Source organism: Penicillium canescens (genome assembly GCF_028828765.1).
Source record: "Penicillium canescens strain IBT 15451 chromosome Unknown utg000008l_segment0_segment0, whole genome shotgun sequence".
In the NCBI taxonomy this organism is placed as follows: domain Eukaryota; kingdom Fungi; phylum Ascomycota; class Eurotiomycetes; order Eurotiales; family Aspergillaceae; genus Penicillium; species Penicillium canescens.
In genome coordinates, this window is record NW_026703970.1 from 1595729 (window position 1) to 1616764 (window position 21036).

General features: G+C 49.6%; 5 protein-coding genes across 5 annotated transcripts; 3 read left to right on the plus strand and 2 right to left on the minus strand.

Moving 5' to 3' along the window:
* Positions 1–1046: 1046 nt before the first annotated feature.
* Positions 1047–8398, minus strand: N7446_011457 (uncharacterized protein; the record flags this gene model as incomplete). Its single annotated transcript, XM_058520199.1, has 4 exons — positions 1047–3323; positions 3383–7760; positions 7814–7989; positions 8042–8398. The coding sequence occupies 4 exons, from the start codon at positions 8396–8398 to the stop codon at positions 1047–1049; spliced, it is 7188 nt and encodes a 2395-aa protein (XP_058367723.1).
* Positions 8399–10962: 2564 nt separating this feature from the next.
* N7446_011458 (alpha-amylase) lies at positions 10963–12995 on the plus strand. The gene is made up of 2 exons (XM_058520200.1): positions 10963–12169; positions 12224–12995. Exons 1-2 carry the CDS (start codon positions 11180–11182, stop codon positions 12860–12862), a joined length of 1629 nt encoding a protein of 542 aa, XP_058367724.1. The 5' UTR covers positions 10963–11179; the 3' UTR covers positions 12863–12995.
* Positions 12996–13687: 692 nt separating this feature from the next.
* On the plus strand, positions 13688–15815 carry N7446_011459 (alpha-amylase; the record flags this gene model as incomplete). The annotated part of the gene is made up of 8 exons (XM_058520201.1): positions 13688–13760; positions 13843–14250; positions 14301–14896; positions 14956–14979; positions 15042–15062; positions 15115–15337; positions 15429–15681; positions 15794–15815. 8 exons carry the CDS (start codon positions 13688–13690, stop codon positions 15813–15815), a joined length of 1620 nt encoding a protein of 539 aa, XP_058367725.1.
* Positions 15816–17148: 1333 nt separating this feature from the next.
* N7446_011460 (GPI anchored serine-threonine rich family protein) lies at positions 17149–18051 on the plus strand (the record flags this gene model as incomplete). Its single annotated transcript, XM_058520202.1, has 4 exons — positions 17149–17200; positions 17256–17334; positions 17413–17547; positions 17604–18051. 4 exons carry the CDS (start codon positions 17149–17151, stop codon positions 18049–18051), a joined length of 714 nt encoding a protein of 237 aa, XP_058367726.1.
* An 844-nt stretch (positions 18052–18895) lies between these two features.
* Positions 18896–20573, minus strand: N7446_011461 (uncharacterized protein; the record flags this gene model as incomplete). Its single annotated transcript, XM_058520203.1, has 2 exons — positions 18896–20331; positions 20381–20573. The coding sequence occupies 2 exons, from the start codon at positions 20571–20573 to the stop codon at positions 18896–18898; spliced, it is 1629 nt and encodes a 542-aa protein (XP_058367727.1).
* Between the last annotated feature and the right edge of the window lie 463 nt (positions 20574–21036).

The window sequence follows — 21036 nt, forward strand, 5'->3', positions numbered from 1 at the left end:
TCTAGTGTATGATATAAGTTTTGTACAAATTGGCCTCGGTTTGAAAAATGTCTGGGTCAATATCAATAAACGTGAGTTTTGACAATGACCCAAACCTCATGCCGCGGTCTACTCCTAGGCAAAGCCTTATACAAAGAATCTTGCCTCGTCGCCGACGCACCAAGTTCTCAGTGGCAATTCCACGGCTGGGAAAATCGTTCTCAACGGCGGCATTTATACCCGAAACTTATCAACAGGATCAAAGTTGTCGGCGACTATTTGCTCCTGATACCGAGGAAGCCTGCACCGTAGTATTTGATTCATTATTGCCGTCTACATGGAGAATTGAGGCGTGGATAACTCCGTGTTTCTTTGATTATATGGCAAGGGCGTACTTCTGTAACTCTACATAACAGATTTCCTCTGCCGGGTGGTGCTTTCCTATCTTAGCTGCCGCCGCTTTTGTGAGGGCACAGAGTTAGGCTCACTGACTAAATTTCAGTCCGGGCTCAGGCTCATTGAGCTGTTCAGTGAGTGCTAAGTGACTCTGATTGACTGCTCTGATCACTCACTGATTACTCAGACACGCTGCGCTATCCCCTCGTTAAGGGACAACGGTTAAGAGCGTTAGTGAAAGACTGTATTAGGGCTAGCGTGGTGGATTTTATTAAGGTGAGCTATGATTTAGCTGCTCACCCGCTTTGCTTAGGTCACGCTTAGTGAGTGGGATTAGGCTACTTGGTGAGCAAAATGCGGCAAGGTGAGCACTAAAACAGACAGGGAAAGCCAGGATTTGCCAGGCATTGTCCTGTCTGTATGTAAATTCTGTATGTAAATATGCCCAAAACAAAATGTGTCCATTTCCAAAAGGGTATTAAAAAGGGAAAAAAAGATGCGACAGATGACAAGGATGACAGAAAAGACAATGAAAGGCGGACATGCTTCAATTATGCGTAAGGGATTATGTAAAAGGATCGTTCATGTACGCCATTATTCGCAATAAAAAAAAGTCGAACGTCTATGATAATGAGGGAAGCGAAAAGCCGCAGTGGGGATGAGAAAACCACCTAAGGCTTCGCGAGTTGTTCCTTGCGGAAGAAGAGAAGGAAGCCAGCACAAATAAGCAACTGACAGAACAGGGCAACCCAGAACCAAGCATTAGCAACGGCATGAGCACCCTGCGTGACATCCGGCGATATAGGGCCCGGTCCAGTATTGTTAGGACCGAAGGCTCTCGCGCAGATAGTCGCAATGGAACCAAGAACCTGCGAGGCAATGAGGGCGAAACACATGTGCACTCGGGTCAGGGTTTGCAGTAGGATGATACCGAAGCCAAGACCTTGGATGGAGTCCAGAACTCCGAGCCAGAGCCAGATACTCCGGGACACGAGGGCGCCGGCTGTGTAGCCGCCTGCTACCCAGGGAAGGTAGTAGCCAATGCCGGAGATACCCCACCAGATTTGGATGAATCGTGGTGCGCCGAGACCGCAGGCAAAGACGGGGAGGAACCAACTGTGTTGCTTGGAGAACCTGCTGACGATGAAGAGGAAGATGCACCAGACGACGCCGAAGAAGATGATGCAGAGGATGACGATTTGCCAGGCGTGGGTGTGGGAGGAGTTCCAGAGGAAGCTCCAGTTGCGACCGTAGGGAGCGCTGAGGAAGAAGTTCTGCAGGATGACGGCGACGAAGTTCCAGGTGACAATCTTCCGGCGGAATAAAGATTTGTAGAATGAGGGAACCTTGCCGGGCTTTTGGCGGTAGTAGTTAGGGAGACCTAAAGCGAGGAGCAGACCGATGATGCAGAGGAAACCCGCAATTGGATAACAAATGGCAGTCATCTTCCAGCTGTTGGCGAGTGTGTTATCAGACAGGATACCCTCCTGAGAGGCCTTGGTGAGAGTCGAACCCCAGTACCAAAGACCAATCACGTAGACTTGCTGGAGACCCTGGATAACACAGGCGCGGAAGATCCAGGTTTCAACAGGCGCACCACCTTCGTCACCGAAGTTCGAGGCGAAGAAGATAGATCCACTGGACGAGGCCGCGGCGTAGAAGCCACTACCGACATTTTGGACCCATCCACGGCTGAACTCGTCGGACACCCAGTGGGCAGAGCCAATGAGGAGGAAAGCGATAGCGTAGAGGAACCATGGACTGGAGAGACAAACAACGGACTTGAAGTAGCGGTAGACGAGCCACCAGCACATAGACGTGATGGCATACGTGGTAGCAATGCCGTACAGTTTCTCTGCAGTTTCACCGACTTCGCCAGTGAGCAGGTTGATCTGGTAGGAGTTTGCAGCGATAATTTGACCAAGAGCAAGGAAAATGGAGTAGACGGGCCAGTCACCTAGCTTGATCTGCATCCATTTCTTGAGACCGGTAGGAGGAACGTAGTCCTTTCCGAGAAGGAACTCGTCATCGGTGATGTTATCCTCACTACCGTTGTGGTGCGATGCTAGGTCATTATCGTAGAATGAGACAGGAGAGGCATTTCGAGATTGCATGATCGAGGGGGTAGGAGACTTGTTGTGGCGACCCAGTCTGGCGTTGCGGAATCTGTCGAACCACTGCTGCTCACTCTTGATCAAGAACTCTTCAATACAAAGCTGAGACTCAGAGTTGGATCCGTTGAGGTTGGCCAGTCTCTTATCAAAAGTCCTGTAGTACTCGCCAGTACTATCAGTGAAGAAAGGATCAACCTTCTGCAGCTTGAAATCAGTCTTCTTCCCGACAACGGAGTCGAGAGAAAGAACGGAGGCATTGCTGTAACGGTGGGAGTCGCCGAAAGGAGTAGGAGGCAAAAGAAGGTTCTCGGCGGTGGGTGGAGTTCCAGGGCTGCTAGGAGGCAGGGCGAATCGAGGGTGCATGGATTCCTGGCTGAGACGTCTGGTAGGCGAAGCAAGACCACCACCACGCTCCCTCTGGGAGGCCTGGGCACGGCGCTCGGCTTCAACCTGAGCCGGAGTAAGAGTGTACTCCTCATCATCACCATAGACAGCGTGAGAAATGTCCTCGTCGCTGCTGTCCTCGGCATCAGCATCGCTTTCCGGAATAGCCTCTCCGGCGGCAGCGGCTCTGCGGCGAGCTGCGTGACCAGGACCCGAGCGGACACCCAGGGAAAGAGACCTGCTCAATCCAGACTTCGGCTTCTCGGTGTCGTCAGCGTTAGGCTCAGGACTGTAGATGGCCTTGTTCTGAGAGCCAAGATCGTTCATCTGGTTGAAAGAGTAGCTGCTGTCACGAGAATGGGTGAAGCCAGGAGGAAGACCGGGGGAAGGCAGGCCATTCATGGGGTTGCTAATTGCGTGAGGAGGGGGGTCATAGAACCGTGGATAGTGCTGTGGCCAGATGAAGTACCAGGGCGAGCGTGGCCCTTGGCAGCTTCCTTGTTGTGAACCTGAATGGCAGTAGACTGGAGGATTTCAAGATCCTCGACCCATTGAGCAACAGGGAAACGCTGCTTAGCAGATCGAGCACGCATCATCGCACGAGTGGAAGTCTTCGAGTTCAGCGCAGCCTCAATTGCGAGCTTGAATTGAACGAGCAGATGGGATGTGGAGATAGACTCGACATTGTACCACCAACCAGGCATTTGACCGAGACCACCGACACGAGCACCAATACCCAGAGCTCCCTTACGACCGAACTCGACGGCAACCAGACCGAAGGGCTCGTCACGGGAGGGGATAAGGGCGAACTCAGCACCAGAGAAGATGAATGGCGGGAGAGCAGTGAACTCAGGCTTGGAGAACACACGGCCGGGATAAACCTTCATCATGTGGTCAAGCTTGAGAGCGGCGAACTTTCCGTAGAGATCAATAACGGGACCAATGCAGACCAATTGCACGTTAGGACGGGCTTCGAGAACCGCAGGCATGGCATCGGCGATAAGATCGACACCCTTTTGCATAGACCAACGACCAACAAACACAAGCAGATCGGCATCCGGGTTCAGGTCGAGTCCAGCCCATTCCTGGGCTTGCCGTTTGAGATCAGCACGGCTGGCCTCGTAAGTAGGGTCCACGGTAATATCTTCGTCCTTAGTAGGCTCCTTGGTCCATTCGCCGACATCAGAGGGATCGGGGTTGGGCAGGTTGCCCACCTTGCGCAGACCCCAGAAGATAGGATAACGGGCGTAAGAACGCTTTCCGTACTTCTTGGACACACCGACGGCACCGAAACCTTGTTGGTGAACACGGAGGTAACTGGCTCCGGCGTGGAGCAAGTTGAATACCTCACCAAATTGGACGTACCGACGAGCGACATCCTCGTCGAGGTTGAAAACTGAGCAGACCTCTTGCTTTTCCTTGAGGGTTCGCATGGGCCAGAGACCCTGGAACTCGGCATTGTGCAGAGAGAGACAGGCGGGAATGGTGTTTGGCAGGAGGTAGAGAGGAGCCAGGGATCCGTGGTAATCGTTAATGTGGTAGGCGTCAATGGGGAAACGTTTGATGGCCTCCGCAATACATTGGTTCCAAGCTGAGTAGTAAACGGCACTGTCCAGATCATCCATACGAGCAGGGTAGGGCTCGGTCTTCGACTGTTGGCGGAACACCGGAGCATCAAGAAGGACATAGGTAATGTTGTTCAAGACGTGGTATTGGACCTGGACTTGGTATGCGCTGCCGAGGATAGTAACTTCCATGGGCTCCGCAACCTGGTCCACGGGGTAGTCGATACCGCCTACGCAAGGAACAACCCAGATCAAGTCTTGGTGACCGAGGGTCTTACCCATGAGTTGAGCCATGACACCGAGACCTCCGATCTTAATCTTGATGGCCCAGTCCTCAATATCGTACTCCATAGTCGCGATCAGGACCATGCGGCGTTTTCCGGAGGCGGCAAGGCTGCCAAGGGCTGTCGTGCTCTGCATGAAGCCAGACTTGTTCGCTAAGCGCATGAGAGGGTTCGAGGATTGATCTCGGTTGCGAGAGGGCTTGAGCTTTTTCCAAAAGGCGAGAGGAACCAGGCTGTGCTTTTCGCTGACACCGACCTGGTTGAACTTGACCTTGTAGAACGACTTCATGAAGATATAGACGCATCCACAGCCGGTAAGAACAGGGATGATCCAGAAAAGGACGAACATGGCGATCTGTATTCTCTGATCACCAACCGGGATAAGGTTGTACTTGAGAGTGGCATCGTTGATGTAGAACTTCCATGCCAGATGACCATCAATGGGAGCCTTGGTAATGTTGATCAGAGTAGCGGAAAGAGAAGACGGCGGCATGCGGTCCAGAATGCTGTCACCGTCGGCATCACCAAGCACCATACTCTGATCAGGCTTGCCATCAGGGTTGATACCCCAGACATTGAGCTGTCCGACTGCGGGCCATTCAGAAGCGAAATGGTAGTTCCAGTATCCGGTATCCTTGTTGAGCTCGACCTCATTCTTAAGACCGGCATCGTATCCATACTGGTTGTAAGGGCCGTTAAAGAAGAGATGAGGGAAACGACGGGGGGTCTGGGCAGTGTCGACATCGCCTTGCTGCACGTAGTCACTGCTGCCAGTCCAACGGCTCCAGTACTCGACACGGATGTGGTCACCGTTCCATCTCTGCTTCTTGGTCCCCGACCAGTCAAGCTCGTCAACGGTGTCATTACCACCCGTGTAGGTTTTCCAACTGGAGAAGGTTGTTCCCCAGTTGGTAGAGTAGCGCCACTTGTCGGCGCCTGCGGCGTGGTGCTGGACAAAGAAAGTGCCATTGTCGTCCTTGTGGAACAAACTGCTGGAATAGTTGGCAGTGCTGAAAACCATCGGGTTATCAATCTGACCAATGCGGAGAAGGAAGTGGTCGACGGAGTTTGTCGAGGCAGTCTTGTCGGCGTTGGTTGCATTGTTCACAGTCAAACGGTGGACACCATTGTACACTCCGGTGAGATTGGCAGACCACATCCAAACACTCGGGATCTGACCGGTATACGATGTCTCAGTGGCGGGAATATTCGTGCAGTTGACAGTACCGGACTGGATCGTGGGATTTTTGCCAAACTCGGTGGACGAGTTGAAACTCAGGCTATTGGTGATAGAGTCACAATCCATCTCCTCGGAGTAGTAGAATGCGACCTTGATACTTTCATCTGAATTCGGCTTGACGGTCGAGCGCATCGGAACATCATGGCCAGGGTAGAATTCAGTAACCATGGGTCGGGGCTTGACGTGCTTGTCGATCGGAACATAGGCACGGAATTCATACCTGTCGAGTGACAATTTGGAGAGACAGCCATTGAACTCTGTAGACCCATTGATGCCCTGCTTAGTTGATCCTTCTTCCAGGGTCAGCTCGTCGTAGGGATAAAACAGATTCTTGACTTTGGTTTTTGATGCGAAAGGAGCAATCAATGTCTTTTCCGTATCGGTGCTGCTGCAGTCAAATGTCCAGTGCATTGTTCGGTTGACATTCTGGTAGATGAACCAAATCGATTGGCTATCGGTTAGGTTCTGCACCTCACTGTTGGCATCGCGAAGAGTAGACCACATTCCGGTCTCGGTTGTTGTAGTGTTGGAACCAGGGTACAGGACCTCTTCCGTCTGCTTTGAGAGGTGGGAGATGGTATAACCGTCATTCAACACCGGGAAATTTTCACGCATTTGAAACATGTGCTTGAAGATGTTGCGCAGAGGATGAGATGGGTCGCGGTGGTCGTAAGCGACAGCATCGTCCTCGCAGCCATGCCGAGCTTTCTCGAGGGGCCACTGGTAATATTGCGATGAGTCCAATGCGAAGCAGCCATGGGTCTTCCAGGCTGTCGCTGCTGACATCGCTTGGCGTCCGTAGATGTAGTTAGACGCGGTCGCATCGAGGACGTAAAAGGCTTGCTCTTCACCCCAGAGCAGAAGCGGGATGCCGGGAAGAAGCAAGGTGGTAATAAAAGAGCCCAACAGTTGCCTCTCGACACCCCATTGAATTGCCGGCCAGCGGAAGACATCCTGGTTGGTAGCACCAAACATGTGTCGAGGATCGAATTTACCGGTGTTCGCGTTGATCAGGTCGTTCGTTTTCAACATCGTGTTCCACCCATCGACCCAGTCCTCAGGCACATCATATCCAGCTGAAAGCTGTCCATCCATACCAAGGAAGCGAGTCAGGGTACGATACGTCGAGTAGTGGAAAGCAGCACCGTCAATAGCTTCCTTGCCGACCTCACGCAAAAAGAATTGCGGATCAGACTCATTTGTCAACTTCATAGTAGCCAGTGAGTCAGAAGCGTTTTGGTTAGGCTGTCTACCACGGCCAAGGTAAATGGAACCGAAAGTATCGCCACCAGTAATTTCACCAGCAATAAAGAAGTTCTGCTTGCCGACATCGCGGGCACACTCTCGGTAAGCCTCAGACATATCGCCGAGAGCATCCACGGTGGCTTGAGTAGCCTTATCGTAACGGAAACCGTCAATGTCAAGAGACTTGATGACCATGCAAGAGTGACGGATCAGACGTTCGCGAACAGAAGGATGCCATTCGCGGAGACGATCTTGAACTGAGGCGAACTTGGCCAGCTGGCGCTTCCAATCGGGCCAAACACCAAAGGCTTCAATATCGCCGTACTGGTCAAAGTCACTGTTGTAACAACCAACCAATCCGGCAGTCATAGATTCATTGACGGGTTCTCCATTCTCATACCAGAACCGGGGGTAGTCGCAAGAGGCATTGTAGTCGTTTCCGACATCGAAGTCAACGTAACGGCGATTGGTCTTCCACTGGACTTTCCATTCCTTTTCGGAAAATGGAGTCGTGCTGTTGAGGTGTCCTTCGAATCCGATCAGATCACCCATTCTTTAGATGCACTGTCAGTTTGATTCTTATAAGTGTGAACGAGGTTGACTTACGTAGCGATGGTGTTGTCGAACAACACGTACATGCCGCGTTTGTGGATTTCCGTGATGGCGTCGCGCCATTCCGAGATTGTAGCATAGTGCTGATCCAGAAGTGTTGTGTCCAAGGCGGAATAACCGTCAAATCCCCAAGGCTGGTTCATAAGAGAAGTTCCGGCGATGTAGATACCCTAGAGATGGTCAGTAATTGCCTCCCCATGGCAACAGGTGAGAAAAACACACCTTAATGCCCATTCCCTGGAGATAATCCAGAGTGTCAACCAAACCGGCCACATCACCACCATGGCGCATTTGGTTCGAATTCAGGTCATGCTCGAACAAGGTGCCGTTAATGTTATCGTTCTCAGGATTGCCGTTGACAAACCGATCCAAGAACAGAGTATAGAACGGGAAACGCCAGTTATCGGGAGAAGGATTATATTTCCCTTCGTGGCCATCCCACGTTCCATCATATTCTGCGGGATTTGTTGCTTGCTTGTTTGTGTTCAGGTTGTAGTCAAGGAAGTTCTCGTCATAAGGCCAACTCGTTGCTGTCGTCGCAAAAAGCGAGATCAGCGCGGTGGAGCACAACCACTTCATGGTTGCGTGGGGAATGGATGTGCGCCTCTGACAGTCCTAATATGACCGGAGAGAGGAGGATAGTGTAAATCACCCTATGCAAGAGTCGGAGCTGCACTGCTCTCACTGGCCATGAGCAAAGATGTGCGGCTCGGGATGCTGGAAGTCGGGAGATGTAATGTCCAGACCGGGGGCATCAAAGAATAGCGGAGGATGCCAACGCAAGAACGAGAGACAAAAGGTGGGAAAGAGTAAACGAGAGAAAAGATGACAACTAGAGAAGATGAAGGAGAAAGCAATAAGCTGAGAAGAAAAAAGACAAGGTCGCCTCAACCGAAGGAAGCTAAGAGGCTGGTTCAGTTAGTGGCTTTGGGGTAATGAAGCTCTCGATAAAAATAAACCAGGATTTAACATGGAGTAAATGAGACAGGCTGAGGCTCGTGCTGATAGCCCAGACATATTGTACTATCAGCCTTGGTGTCCTCCAGACACGGGCTTCTCCGTATTTTTGCCTTTTCATTTTCATTTTTATTCTTGCATTCGTTTAACGTACAATTCTCATTCGTCACATCTGCACTGGGCCTTGACAATCGACCGCTGTTTGGCATGTATGGGATACGAGGGCAAAAAAGAAAAAAAAAAGAAAAAAGAAAAAAGAAAAACGAGGCAGCCTTGCTCGATCGAGTAAGAAAGCCTTCGGCCAGTGATCTGGAAAGATAAATATGGGTCGTCCATAACGGGGCTCGGCTCTTTGAATAGACCCATAGACTTGACTTTGGACCCTGAATCTATTTGGTGATCATTTGATCATTGTCTTGCATGCTTATTCGGTTCCTGTCACACACATGAACCAGTGTACCTTTTTTCACAAATATCATTTTCTTGATATCTACATAAGACGTTGCCGAGACCTCCGGGCCGAGTCTCAGTTGAGACAACCTGTAACTCGTGTTTTACGCGAATTACTAGCGCCCCGATAAGCGGATCACAATCCTCCATCCGAGATACCGAAACCGCCGATTGGTCAACGTGTGAGACCTTCCCACTTCTTTGATCAGGCTTAGCTCAGCGGAGCCTGGTATTTTTGAGTCTTGGCAGGGTTTCGGGCATCGAACGGCCTGATTAGACGGCTATCTCGGGAACATCCACACTAAATTCCGATAATTCCAATGCCAAGAAGCCCGGTGCCTTCAAGTTTTCAGTCTTCTGAAGCTCCGCTTAAATTACCTAACCTGCATTAGTGAAATAGTCCCGAAAGTTGAATCAGAGTTTTCACAGGAGATCTTTGTGAAATCTCCGAATACGATGCATGCATTTATATGTAAATGCATGTCAATGTACATGTACGATGTGGTTCGATAAGACAGGTCAGTATTATCAACAATACTACAATACCGTGTCAGATCCTGGTATTTTTGCAAAACCCAATACCAAAATAAGAAAAACGGATAGTTAAAAAGAAATTAAGATCACGAAAATCTCTGCCCCGGTCCCCACATTGAGGAACAGGCCGACAATGCCAGGTACGGCCCCCAATGTCTTGCTCTACTATATTCGACCGTTGCGAACACGCATGAACTCCTCACACAGGATGTCAAAATTCCAAAAGGCAGCCACTGGTACAGCCACCCGGAATTAGTACTCCCAGTTATCTATCAGGATGCAGAGTCGCTCCACAGAGACTTATCTATCCTAATTGCATTTTCCTTTTTAGTTTTTGCCTTGTTTTCTTGGGATTGGCCACTCTTGCCTGGCTGCTGCAGTATCTCTGAATCTAAAATCACTAGACTGGTCCGGACTCTACGCCCCGTCAGACCATTAAGATTGCATGCGCAAAGGCCCTCTCGATTATTCATAGTCGGCGTCGCTCTCGGATTTCCCCCGATTCCTCCTATGTATCACATAGTAAGTTAAAAGGACATGTACCGAACTACTACCGTATCTATTCCCAGTTATTCCCAGTTTTTGTTTCGTGGGGGAGCAAAATCCGCTAGTGTCAAAAGAATGGGACGTTGTCCCGGATCATTGGCCCATCCGAAGTTGGTGATTGTTTGTGACGGGAACGTGACTACTGCTGCTTCTGAAATTAGGGCACAAGTGTGTCTCAGCCACCGAACATGGAATTTCCCGCATTAACAAATCAATCACCATTCCGAGTGCTCGGGCATTCAGGGGCAGTCTCAATGTAACTGGAAAACTCACTGTGCCAATCGGTTATTTCCAAGGTTATTGGAGTGAGTGTAGTAGTTGTACTCTGTGAGCGTTGGCATATCAGCCCTGGCCCTTGCCCTGTGCGTTGCACACTTTATTATATCTCCACCAGAGGCCGAGGTAGTCGGGTTTCTTTTTCCCACCCTTGCCTAGTGTCTGTCTAGTGTCTGTCTAGTGTCGAAGTCCGGCGCGACTATTCTTTGGATGCAACGGTAGGCTGCACCATCGTGGATAGTCTGGGGGCCATCATTTTGGTGGACATGGGGGATCTCTTCAGTCTTCACGCCACTCTATTCGGGGAGCGGGGGATCAAGATGTGAAGCCAATAACACAGTAGGATTGGGCAACAGCTGTCATGGATATCCGGCGCGTGAATAGTCTAGTGCTAGCTCAAAAAAAGGTTCTATGGATCGACGGACTTGCACAGAACTTAGGGCCCCTCCCCCATTTTCGCCGTAGAAACCTGCTCCTTCTCCTCTTTCCAGCTTCAACAGTCCACATGTCATTCGTTCGTCCTCCTCCGTGACCTTGAAGTTAAGGTCGTCCCTTCTTTCTTTCTTTCATTCTTCGCTCTTTCCTTCTCAACCTCTCATGATGTCATTCCTACTGGCCCTGCTGGGCCTGGTCACGTTGGCCTCCGCCGCGTCCACGGCAGACTGGAAGTCAAGGGCCGTTTACCAGACCATGACAGACCGTTTTGCTCGCACAGATAACTCAACAACTTCCCCTTGCAACACTAAGGATGGGCTGTACTGCGGAGGCACGTGGAGGGGGACGATTAACCAACTCGACTACATCGAAGGAATGGGCTTCGATGCCGTCATGATCTCCCCTATCATCGACAATATCAAAGGTCGAGTGTCGTACGGTGAGGCCTACCATGGATACTGGCCGGTGAACTTCGACGCTCTCAACGCACGCTTCGGTACACACCAAGATCTGCTCGATCTCAGTGATGCCCTTCATGCACGTGGCATGTATCTGATGATGGATACGGTGATCAACAACATGGCCCAAATCATCCCCAACGGCACCGACCCGAACAAGGAACTCGACTACACAGTCTTCAACCCTTTCAATAACAAGGACTATTTCCACCCTTACTGCAAGATTACGGACTGGAACAACTTCACAGATGCACAAAACTGTCAAACTGGTGATCTCAACGTCCCACTCCCGGATCTCTACACGGAGCACGAAGATGTCCAAAACCTTCTCATCGACTGGGCCAAAAATGCCATCAAGACATATTCCATTGACGGTCTCCGTATTGACGCCGCCAAGCACGTTGACTCCGGATTCCTCACGAGGTTCTGCAAGAATGTCGGCGTATTCAGTACTGGAGAGGTTCTCGAAGGTGCCGTGGATATCATCTCGCATTACCAGACAGAATACATTGGTAGTATGCCAAACTACCCGATTTACTTCCAAATGCTGCAGGCTTTTACAATGGGAAACACAAGCGTGTTAGCCCTCGAGGTGGAGGCCATGAAGCAGTCTTGTCCGGACGTCAATGCACTTGTATCCTTCTCTGAGAACCACGACAAACCTCGCATTGGGAGCATGTCCAATGATACGGCGGTATGCAAACCCGCCTTGCAGCAAATTATCCTTACTAACCAGACTGATTGACAGACGGCCAAAAACGTCCTGGTCTTCACACTCCTCTTCGACGGAATCCCCATGATCTACCAAGGCCAAGAGCAGCACTTCAAAGGAGGCGACCCACCCGAGGATCGAGAAGCCGTCTGGCTCTCGGGATACAATACCGACGCTGAGCTCTACCAGCTAATCGCCAAACTTAACAAGCTCCGCAAGCATGTCTACTCACTCGGCAGTGACTACTTTGACCAAACAACACGCCCTGTCTACCAGGGCGCAAGTGAGCTTGCATTCTCGAAAGGTGTCGAAGGTCGACAAGTCATAATGATGCTCTCGACCCAAGGCTCAAACAGTGGCGCCTACGAAGTGGATCTGAAGAACAGCTATAACGCCGGTACCAGCATCATGGAAATCCTGAACTGCAAAACCTACACGCCCGATAATTTTGGCTCCTTGAAAGTCGACATGGACAAGGGCGAGCCCCGAGTGTTCTGGCCCGTGAAATACATGGAAGGCAGTGGTCTCTGTGGTTACAACTCTAAAAACGTTACCTTGGCCCAGTTGAAGAATGGCGCATCATCTTCTGCTTCTTCGGTTTTTGCCCCTACAACCAGGGCCACAGTTTTGGTCACTCTTTGTCTGGCATTGACGAGCATTGTCATTATCCTTTGAGCATGTTCGAAAACGGAATTATTTGGTGTTTGTTTTGATTTGGTTTCTTTTCACGACCGCTTTTTGGGCTTGCGACGATATCCCTTCTTGTAGCATATTTTCCTTTTACTGTACATCTTTTTTTTTTTTTTTTTTTTTTGTCGCATGGCATTGCCTGTTATTTTTCCTCTCTCTCCTTTTGCCTAATGTCTATGGAGGATTGCAGCACTCTGGATTCTATTTCTATCCCTTACTAAGAAAAACGAAGCATTTCATTATCTGAATATATTCCACTAAGCAATTGAGGATACCACAGTACTAATTTTAGAAATATATATCCGCGCACTACAGACATAACCGATATCTAAAACCAGACTGCACAAAACGCTTGAATCCTAAAAAACTAACTGCATATTCTATAATCAAGTGATTCACCTTAAATAAGCATAACAATCGAAGCCAACGCCAAGCACTAACCTGCGGGAGGCTTATGTAGTACAAAGTCGGACACTCCGTGCACTGATCAACATCTCCATATCCAACCTTGGAATCCTACAAGGCGACAATGATTAACGTTTTTTATTCTTGTGAGACCTAGTGGGCCTTCTAGAAAACCCATCGAAGAATACTCGGTGTACGGGAGTCTCGGATACCTTGCGAGACTCATGAATGAAGAGATCCACCTAGATGTATTGTAACCACATTACATACCGTATCACCGACCAAAAATAGTCTGACCCACATCTTCCCATCCCTCGCATCCTCAGCCTACGCCTGAATTGGAAATGGCTCCCCTTCCTACGGAGACATGCACATCCTCACACCCGCGACAACTACCAATCCCACATGGCGTCCTTTCTAGCATGGTGTACCGGCGCCCAGCGGCGCGCGCAAAAAGCGCACTGGAGACAGATAGAAGGTTAGCGTAACGGCCATCCAAACCAGCCCGAAAACGACCCCCCAGAACCAAAAATCCTGAATAAAACTAACAACATGCACAGAATCTGCTTCAAATCTGGAATCTCTCCCCTCATGGAATGAACCAGATAACAAACTCATCCTGCAGACATTCGAATGGCACGTCCCAGCAGACCGCCAGCACTGGCGCCGTTTGCAAAACGCTTTACCTGGTTATCAGGCCATTGGCGTTGACCAGTTGTGGATCCCGCCTGGTTGTAAGGGGATGGACGTGAATGGGAATGGGTATGACATCTATGACCTCTATGACCTTGGCGAGTTTGATCAGAAGGGTGCTGTGCCTACGAAATGGGGGTCGAGGGGTGATCTCGAGTCATTCTTGTCTGAAGCGCGGGAGCTTGGGATGGGTGTTATTTGGGATGCTGTTCTTAATCATAAAGCTGGTGCTGATTTTCCTGAGAAATTTCCGGCTGTTAAGGTTGATCCGAAACGTGGGTTTTTACATTCCTTTATTCTTGGTTTGGTGCTAATGCGCGAATAGGGAGAGATGTGAAGTTATCCAAGCCGTTGGAAGTCAATGGCTGGACAGGCTTCGATTTCCCAGGCCGGGGCGAGATGTACAGCAGTATGAAATACCGCTGGGAACATTTCAGCGGCGTCGACTGGGATGACAAGAGCAAGGAAAACGCCATCTACAAGATTACCGGCCCCGGCAAGGATTGGGCGCAGGACGTCTCCACCGAGAACGGGAACTATGATTATCTCATGTTCGCCGATCTGGACCTGGCGCACCCCGCGGTTCGAGAGGACCTCTTGCAGTGGGGAAGTTGGATCACCCACACATTGAGTCTGAGTGGCATGAGGCTGGATGCAGCCAAGCATTTCTCTGTTGGCTTTCAGCGCGCGTTCGTGGACCATGTGCGGAAAACGGCCAATCCGGATTTCTTTGTGATTGGTGAGTATTGGACTGGGAACGTCAAGGCTCTTCTGGAGTACCTCAAGGAGACAGAGTACAGCCTTACGGCGTATGATGTTCCCCTTGTCGAGAAGTTTTGCAAATTGTCCCATCAGCAATCGCCAGACCTCCGTGGCATCTTGAAGGATACTTTGGTACAGTGTCGGCCGGACCATGCTGTGGTAAGTTCACTTCGAATTCGTGGAGGCTCATACCAAGAAACCAATGCTGACTTTCACAGACCATCGTTTCAAACCATGATACGGTAAGTACCTGACAATTGGACCAGTGCATTGTGGAGTTCATATTCATCTAACTTGCCAAAAGCAACCAGGACAGATGCTCGAAGTAAGTCAACTAGCCCCCCGGAGCCCCAACCAATCTAACAATCCCACCATAGACCCCGGTAGCCCCATCCTTCAAGGTTCTAGCATACGCCCTAATCCTTCTCCGCAAAGAAGGCCATCCCTGCGTCTTCTACGGCGACCTCTACGGCATCCGCGCTAACGTCAAAGACCCAATGACACCAAGCTGCAATGGCAACCTACCACTCCTAACCCAAGCACGCAAACTGTACGCCTACGGCGAACAACAGGACTATTTCAACCAACCAAACTGCATAGGTTCGTCTTACCCTTCCACAATTCATTTACCCATTACGGAACACGAGGAGGGTCCAATCAATCCGCCTTGGCATAGTTGACCACAATACAGGTTTTGTCCGCTACGGTAACGCCCGTCATACATCTGGTCTTGCCTGCGTGCTCAGCAATGCTGGCTCGGCTGTACAGCGCATGTATGTTGGAAGGGAGCGTGCGTATCAGCAGTGGGTTGACATCTTACGGCCGGATGTGAAGCCTGTTGTTATTGACAAGAAGGGGTATGGGTACTTCAGAGTTGCTGCTATGAGCGCTAGCATCTGGGTTGAGGCGGTGGCTTTGAGTCGGGATGGTTTGAGGCGTGATTTGTATGTTTTCCTCTTTCCCTTGTCCCTTTCCGTTCCTCCCGGTTTCCTCCTTGATTCCGCTGTGCGTTTGACTTTTGGTGGTGGCTGACTCTGACTCCGATGTGGCTGGCAGTGACGTGAACATCTACAACTAATTCTTTTACAATACCCGCGACGTACTCAATCTATTGTAACGTTAATAGAAATCAAATCTCACTGTACATTATACCATACAATTGTGCACGTACCTGTACACATCCTATCGCTGTGCGGCGCAACCCGACCTCGTATTTCCTCAAAATAGAAAAACAAAATCAACTCACAATTCCCAAAGTGGAACACCGAACATATGCCACACCAAGACCGACACCCAACAACCACAGTATGAGCACAGTACACGTTACGGGGAGATGTGGCGCCTTTGCAAGGCAAATAGCGATGGCAAATGGCATCATTGAATTACCAATGTGGCCGGACGGTATCTGGCCGATCCTCGGTGAGAGTGAGACAACGGTCTGCCTAAATTGTACATGTACCATCGGGTTGGAGACTTTCCCTTACCTTACAGCAATGTATTCCGTACCCGAACTGGAGAGTGGGTTTGACGTGTCAAGCGAAATTTGAATGTCTCATGAACCCTCAGAATGGATCTGTGGAGTCATTGAGACACCGAAATCGAAGTCACAATTCACGGTACCGGTAAATAAAGGTATGGACTTTTCAGATATGAGACATTCCCAAAAAACGTGTCCGGGCCATGTTTTGGTTGCTTTTTTTCCTCTGCTCGATGTAATCTGGAATGCACTGCACGTGGGATACATTTACCCCTTACTGGGATTATGTTGCTTTGGTGTTTGTTATCTCTGAGATTTTAGCTTTGTCGCTTGTCGCATGGCGTGATACGGTGGCTTTGTTTTGAAAATACATAATACTATGTACGGTCCACGGGTAAATGGCGCTCTGTAATTTGCAAAACCGGTAAATTACGAGTTCACGGACGACGCATCTAATATAAAAAGGAAAATAAATAATAAGTTCCGCCAAGTATAACTAGTGGCTTGTCTTAGCTTATTCTTTATCGGCCCAATACTATTGTGACAACGTGTATATGCTCTGTATGCGCTGACTCCGGTGCTCTGAGACTAGCTTACAGTAGGACCCTGTTTTGCGTCTCAGCGGCTCAGTTGTATCCCACTTTCTCAAGTAATACATTGATTTAGATATTATTAGATACTGGGGACGGCGATGTCCTTGGTTCTATTTTCGTGTATTTTTGTGTCGTTTTGTGGGAGTATACGAACATCAGGGTCTTTGATATAGAAAAGAATATATTGTGCTTTCCTATTTAAGATCAGGGTCTTCGTCGATCAGGTTCGCCTAATTTACACGTCTCTCGCATCCTCAGCTACTCTCTTTTTTCTTCATCCACTTCTTCTTTTTTCAGTCTCTCGCTTTTTCATTCACTCGTTTTCATAACAACCAGCCATTATGCGTCTGTCACTCGCTCTGTCTGTCCTGCCGCTGGCACTCTCCGTCTCGGGTAAGCTGATTCCCGTGTAATATTTTGATATCCAATGATCTGACTCGCCTTTCAGCTCTCAAGGTCACTGAGCCCGAGCAGGGTGCTATGATTGACACCTCCGACTCTCTGGTTGTGAAGTGGACTTCCGTCGAGTATGTTTACCATTTTATCCAACATACAGCCTTGGAATGCACCTAATCTACGAGCATCGTATAGCTAACCCGAACTAGCACCGACGAAACGAGCTTCAATGTCTTCCTCGTCAACAACAACGTCTACCCTCCCGTTCACAAGAAGATCGGCTCGGACATCAAGACTTCTGAGCACTCCTACACCATCGACAGCCTATCCGGTGTGACTGATGCGTACGATCAACCCAACCCCAGCTCCAAGAAAACCAACAACTAATGCGCAAAAACAGCAAGGGCTACCAGATCAACCTGGAATCTACCTCCGAGCACAACACCGGCATTCTCGCCCAGTCCAACCAGTTCAATGTGACCGAGTCTGCCTCAAGCTCCTCTACTTCTACTGGTGCATCCTCCTCCGCCTCCAGTGCTGCCACCTCTGGTTCTGCCACTGCCAGCAGCACTGAATCCTCTTCCTCTTCCTCTGTGTCCACAACTCACACTTCCGCAGGAACCTCCACCTCCACCAAGTCCGGTTCTAGCACCACCGCCACCGGTGCTACTACCACTGCCTCCGGTACCTCCACTGCCTCCAGCATGACCACCGCTACTTCCGCCTCGGGCTCTGCTAGCGGCACCGCTTCTGCCTCCGCTACTCCCTCCACCGGTGCTGGTGTTGCTCTCGGCGCTGCTCCCGTTGCTGTCGGTCTTTTGGCTGGTGTGCTTGCTCTTGGTCTGTAAATCGATTGAGGGTTAAGTGTGCCCACCAGGGGCTGCTGGTGTGGGCTTTTTCGGGAATTGGGTTCCATGATTTTTAATGGCATGAGTTCAATGGTGGGACGGGTGATGAATGGGGGAATTTTAATTTGCTTGCTTTCGTTTGGCTATCTATCCATTTAGACTTGGGTAAATACATAATAATACATATGACTGCTCTTTTTTGCGTACTGGTTTTCTTTGTATGATAGGACTTGTATAGGGTCTTTCACTTCTGCCTTTTTTTGCAGAGGAGGTAGCTGAAAAGGTAGTTGTTAAAATATGCGGTATACGCTGTCTCTCTAAGCAGTGGTATGTATAAGCAAGATCCACGGGACAAAAAGTACTATTTAGTCTTGCTCAAACGCGATGTCTTGGGAGTACTTCAGCGAGAGGTAAACTAGTTAATGCCCGATTGAGGGCAAACTACCAGTCCGACTGATTCAGAAGAATGATATAGTTTCGTGACAGCTATTGGATAGACCCCGTTCTATCGAAGCAGTGTAGGGAAGTTGTATATTTTGATCAACGCGGATACCAGATCTACTTGCCAAAGTCATCACTAACTACCCTACACCACGGGATTGTCAATGAAGGAAGATAAATAAGAGAAGAACTTGTATATCTATTCCTATATTTGGTTTACAACAGATCAGTTCCGAAGGAGGACATTACAAGCTTGACTGCATGATTGATCCGTACACCAGGTCCTTGACTACATACTTTAATGATCATCCCAGGCAAGATGAAACGACAATTAATAAAATGACAGATGTATATCTATATGCTGAGATCATATCTTCAAATACATAGCATCAGAATTCCACTCCTAAGCCCCATACTCCGGCTCATATCTGCCAGTGTCAATATTCGCTTCAATAGGCTTCACAAACTTCGGCCGGAACGCAATCTTATGACCGAAATATAAGACGGCAAACAGAATCAGACTGAGATAATTGATAAAGAAGTCCGTAACGCTGAACGATGGAATGAAAGCCGTAAAGCCCTGAGTAATGATAATCAAAACGTTAAAGAACAGACCATACCACGAAAAGAATGGCTGCCAAGTCGCTTTATAAGGAAGAGTATCGCGTGAAATACCACGCGCCTTCAACGCTCTCATAAATGCCAGATGGCAGATGTTGAGTGAGGACCAAGTGATAAAGCCCGCCAGACCGGCAATTTGCATCAGCCAGTTGAAAACGGTGCTTCCTGAATTGCTTAGATTCAAGAATCCCAATAGGCCGAAGAGGGCTGTGAAGCCGACACTTCCATATGGAACGCCATGCTTGGTTGTCTTGAGGAAAAAGCGAGGTGCGAACCCTTCGTTGGCTAGACCGACTAGGATACGGCTACCGCTGTAGACGTTTGAATTGGCTGCTGAGAGTACCACGGTCAGTAGGACCGCATTGATAATGCTCGGTAGGGCGTTGACGCCGGCGCGTTTTGCGGCGATGACGAAGGGAGATGAGTTTGCATCGGCGCTGTTGCCGTCGCTGGATGTAAGGTGTTGATCCGTGGCCGGGACGACAATGCCGGCGAAGAAAATGGTGAAAATGAAAAAGAATACAATTCGAAAGAAGGTTTTGCGAATTGCTGAGGGGACATTTTTGCTTGGGTTCTCTGTTTCTCCTGCGGCAATGCCGACAAGCTCCGTTCCTTGGTATGAAAATCCGGCTTTGATGAGAATGGCCCAGAAGCCGACGAATTTAGCTAGAGCATCTTGCTCTGGGTTCGTGATCAGGTAAGGTTGGAAGGGACCGGGATGCACCCAGTATCTAAACCCGATGTAGCCTTCCTTGCCAACTCCAGCATTCATGCAAATAGCGAAGATCATGAACCCGACAACTGTGATGATCTTAATGCTGGAGAGCCAGAATTCGACTTCTCCGTAGCAGCTCACTGGGAACATGTTCAATATGATTATAAGAACCCAAAAAATAGCAATGAAAATCGCCATCGGGATCTGTTCGTCCCAATATTGGATAATCAGACCGGTCGCGGTCAGTTCAAGGGCAAAAGTCGACGCCCAGGAAAACCAGTAGATCCAGCCCATGGCAAACCCCAGGCTGGGATCGACCAATCGAGTAGCATAAGCAGCAAATGCTCCTGGGATTGGTAGATACGTGGCTACTTCACCCAGAGCTGTCATGACGGAATACACAATTGACCCCACGAAGCTAAAGGCAATTAAGGCACCGACGGGCCCAGCTGTTGCAATTGCAGTACCACTGCCGATGAAGAGACCAGTTCCAATCGCACCACCTGCCTGAATGTCAGAATAGTATCAATGTTGGGGGGTTTCAATTCCTACCCATTGCGATCATCTGCAAATGGCGGCTCTTCAACCTGCGCTGCAGCTCGGGCAATTCGTGAGTCTCCCCATTGCTATGTTTCTCCTCAGAGTCAATATCCTGGTTGCCAGTCGGACCTGTGGGATCCGGTTCTTTGACGTCCTTCTTGTCTGTTCTCGGCTCATTTTGTACGCTGGTGACCTCGTCGGTCATTTCCGGATATTTAGGGAAGACGGGGAGATTTGATGAAAGAGTCGCTTAATGAAATCTGGGGTTGCAAGGCAAGCACAGGCGGGCCCTTTGGCTCATTTGACGAATTGTTGCATCGCGTTGGACTTCCCCAAATGGTTGGTCCTATTTCCCCAGGAGGATGATCGACCTGGGGACCCCGCGTTGCCGGGCCGGGACTTTCTCGGGATCCATCACGAAGTCCGAACAAACGAATGGGAATGGCCCAATTTGCGGGTCCATAAGAGCAATTGCTAAAGCACTCAGGCCGTATTACGTTTGGTCGTAACTTCGGGAACTCCTTTGCGCATCGGAGCGCCCCGAAGTCAAGAGAACAGCCAATTGCGTGGCTTATAACGTAACTTGCCGATATAGAGCGACGTTCACCCGGGCCGGTATGTAGTGGAACTCATACATCATCTTGATGCGGGGTAAGGAGATGAATATG

Coding starts and splice junctions, on each gene's coding strand:
- N7446_011458 (XM_058520200.1), top strand. CDS start 11,180: ATGATGTCATTCCTACTGGCCCTGCTGGGCCTGGTCACGTTGGCCTCC. Junction 12,170..12,223: donor GCATGTCCAATGATACGGCG/GTATGCAAACCC, acceptor ACTGATTGACAG/ACGGCCAAAAACGTCCTGGT.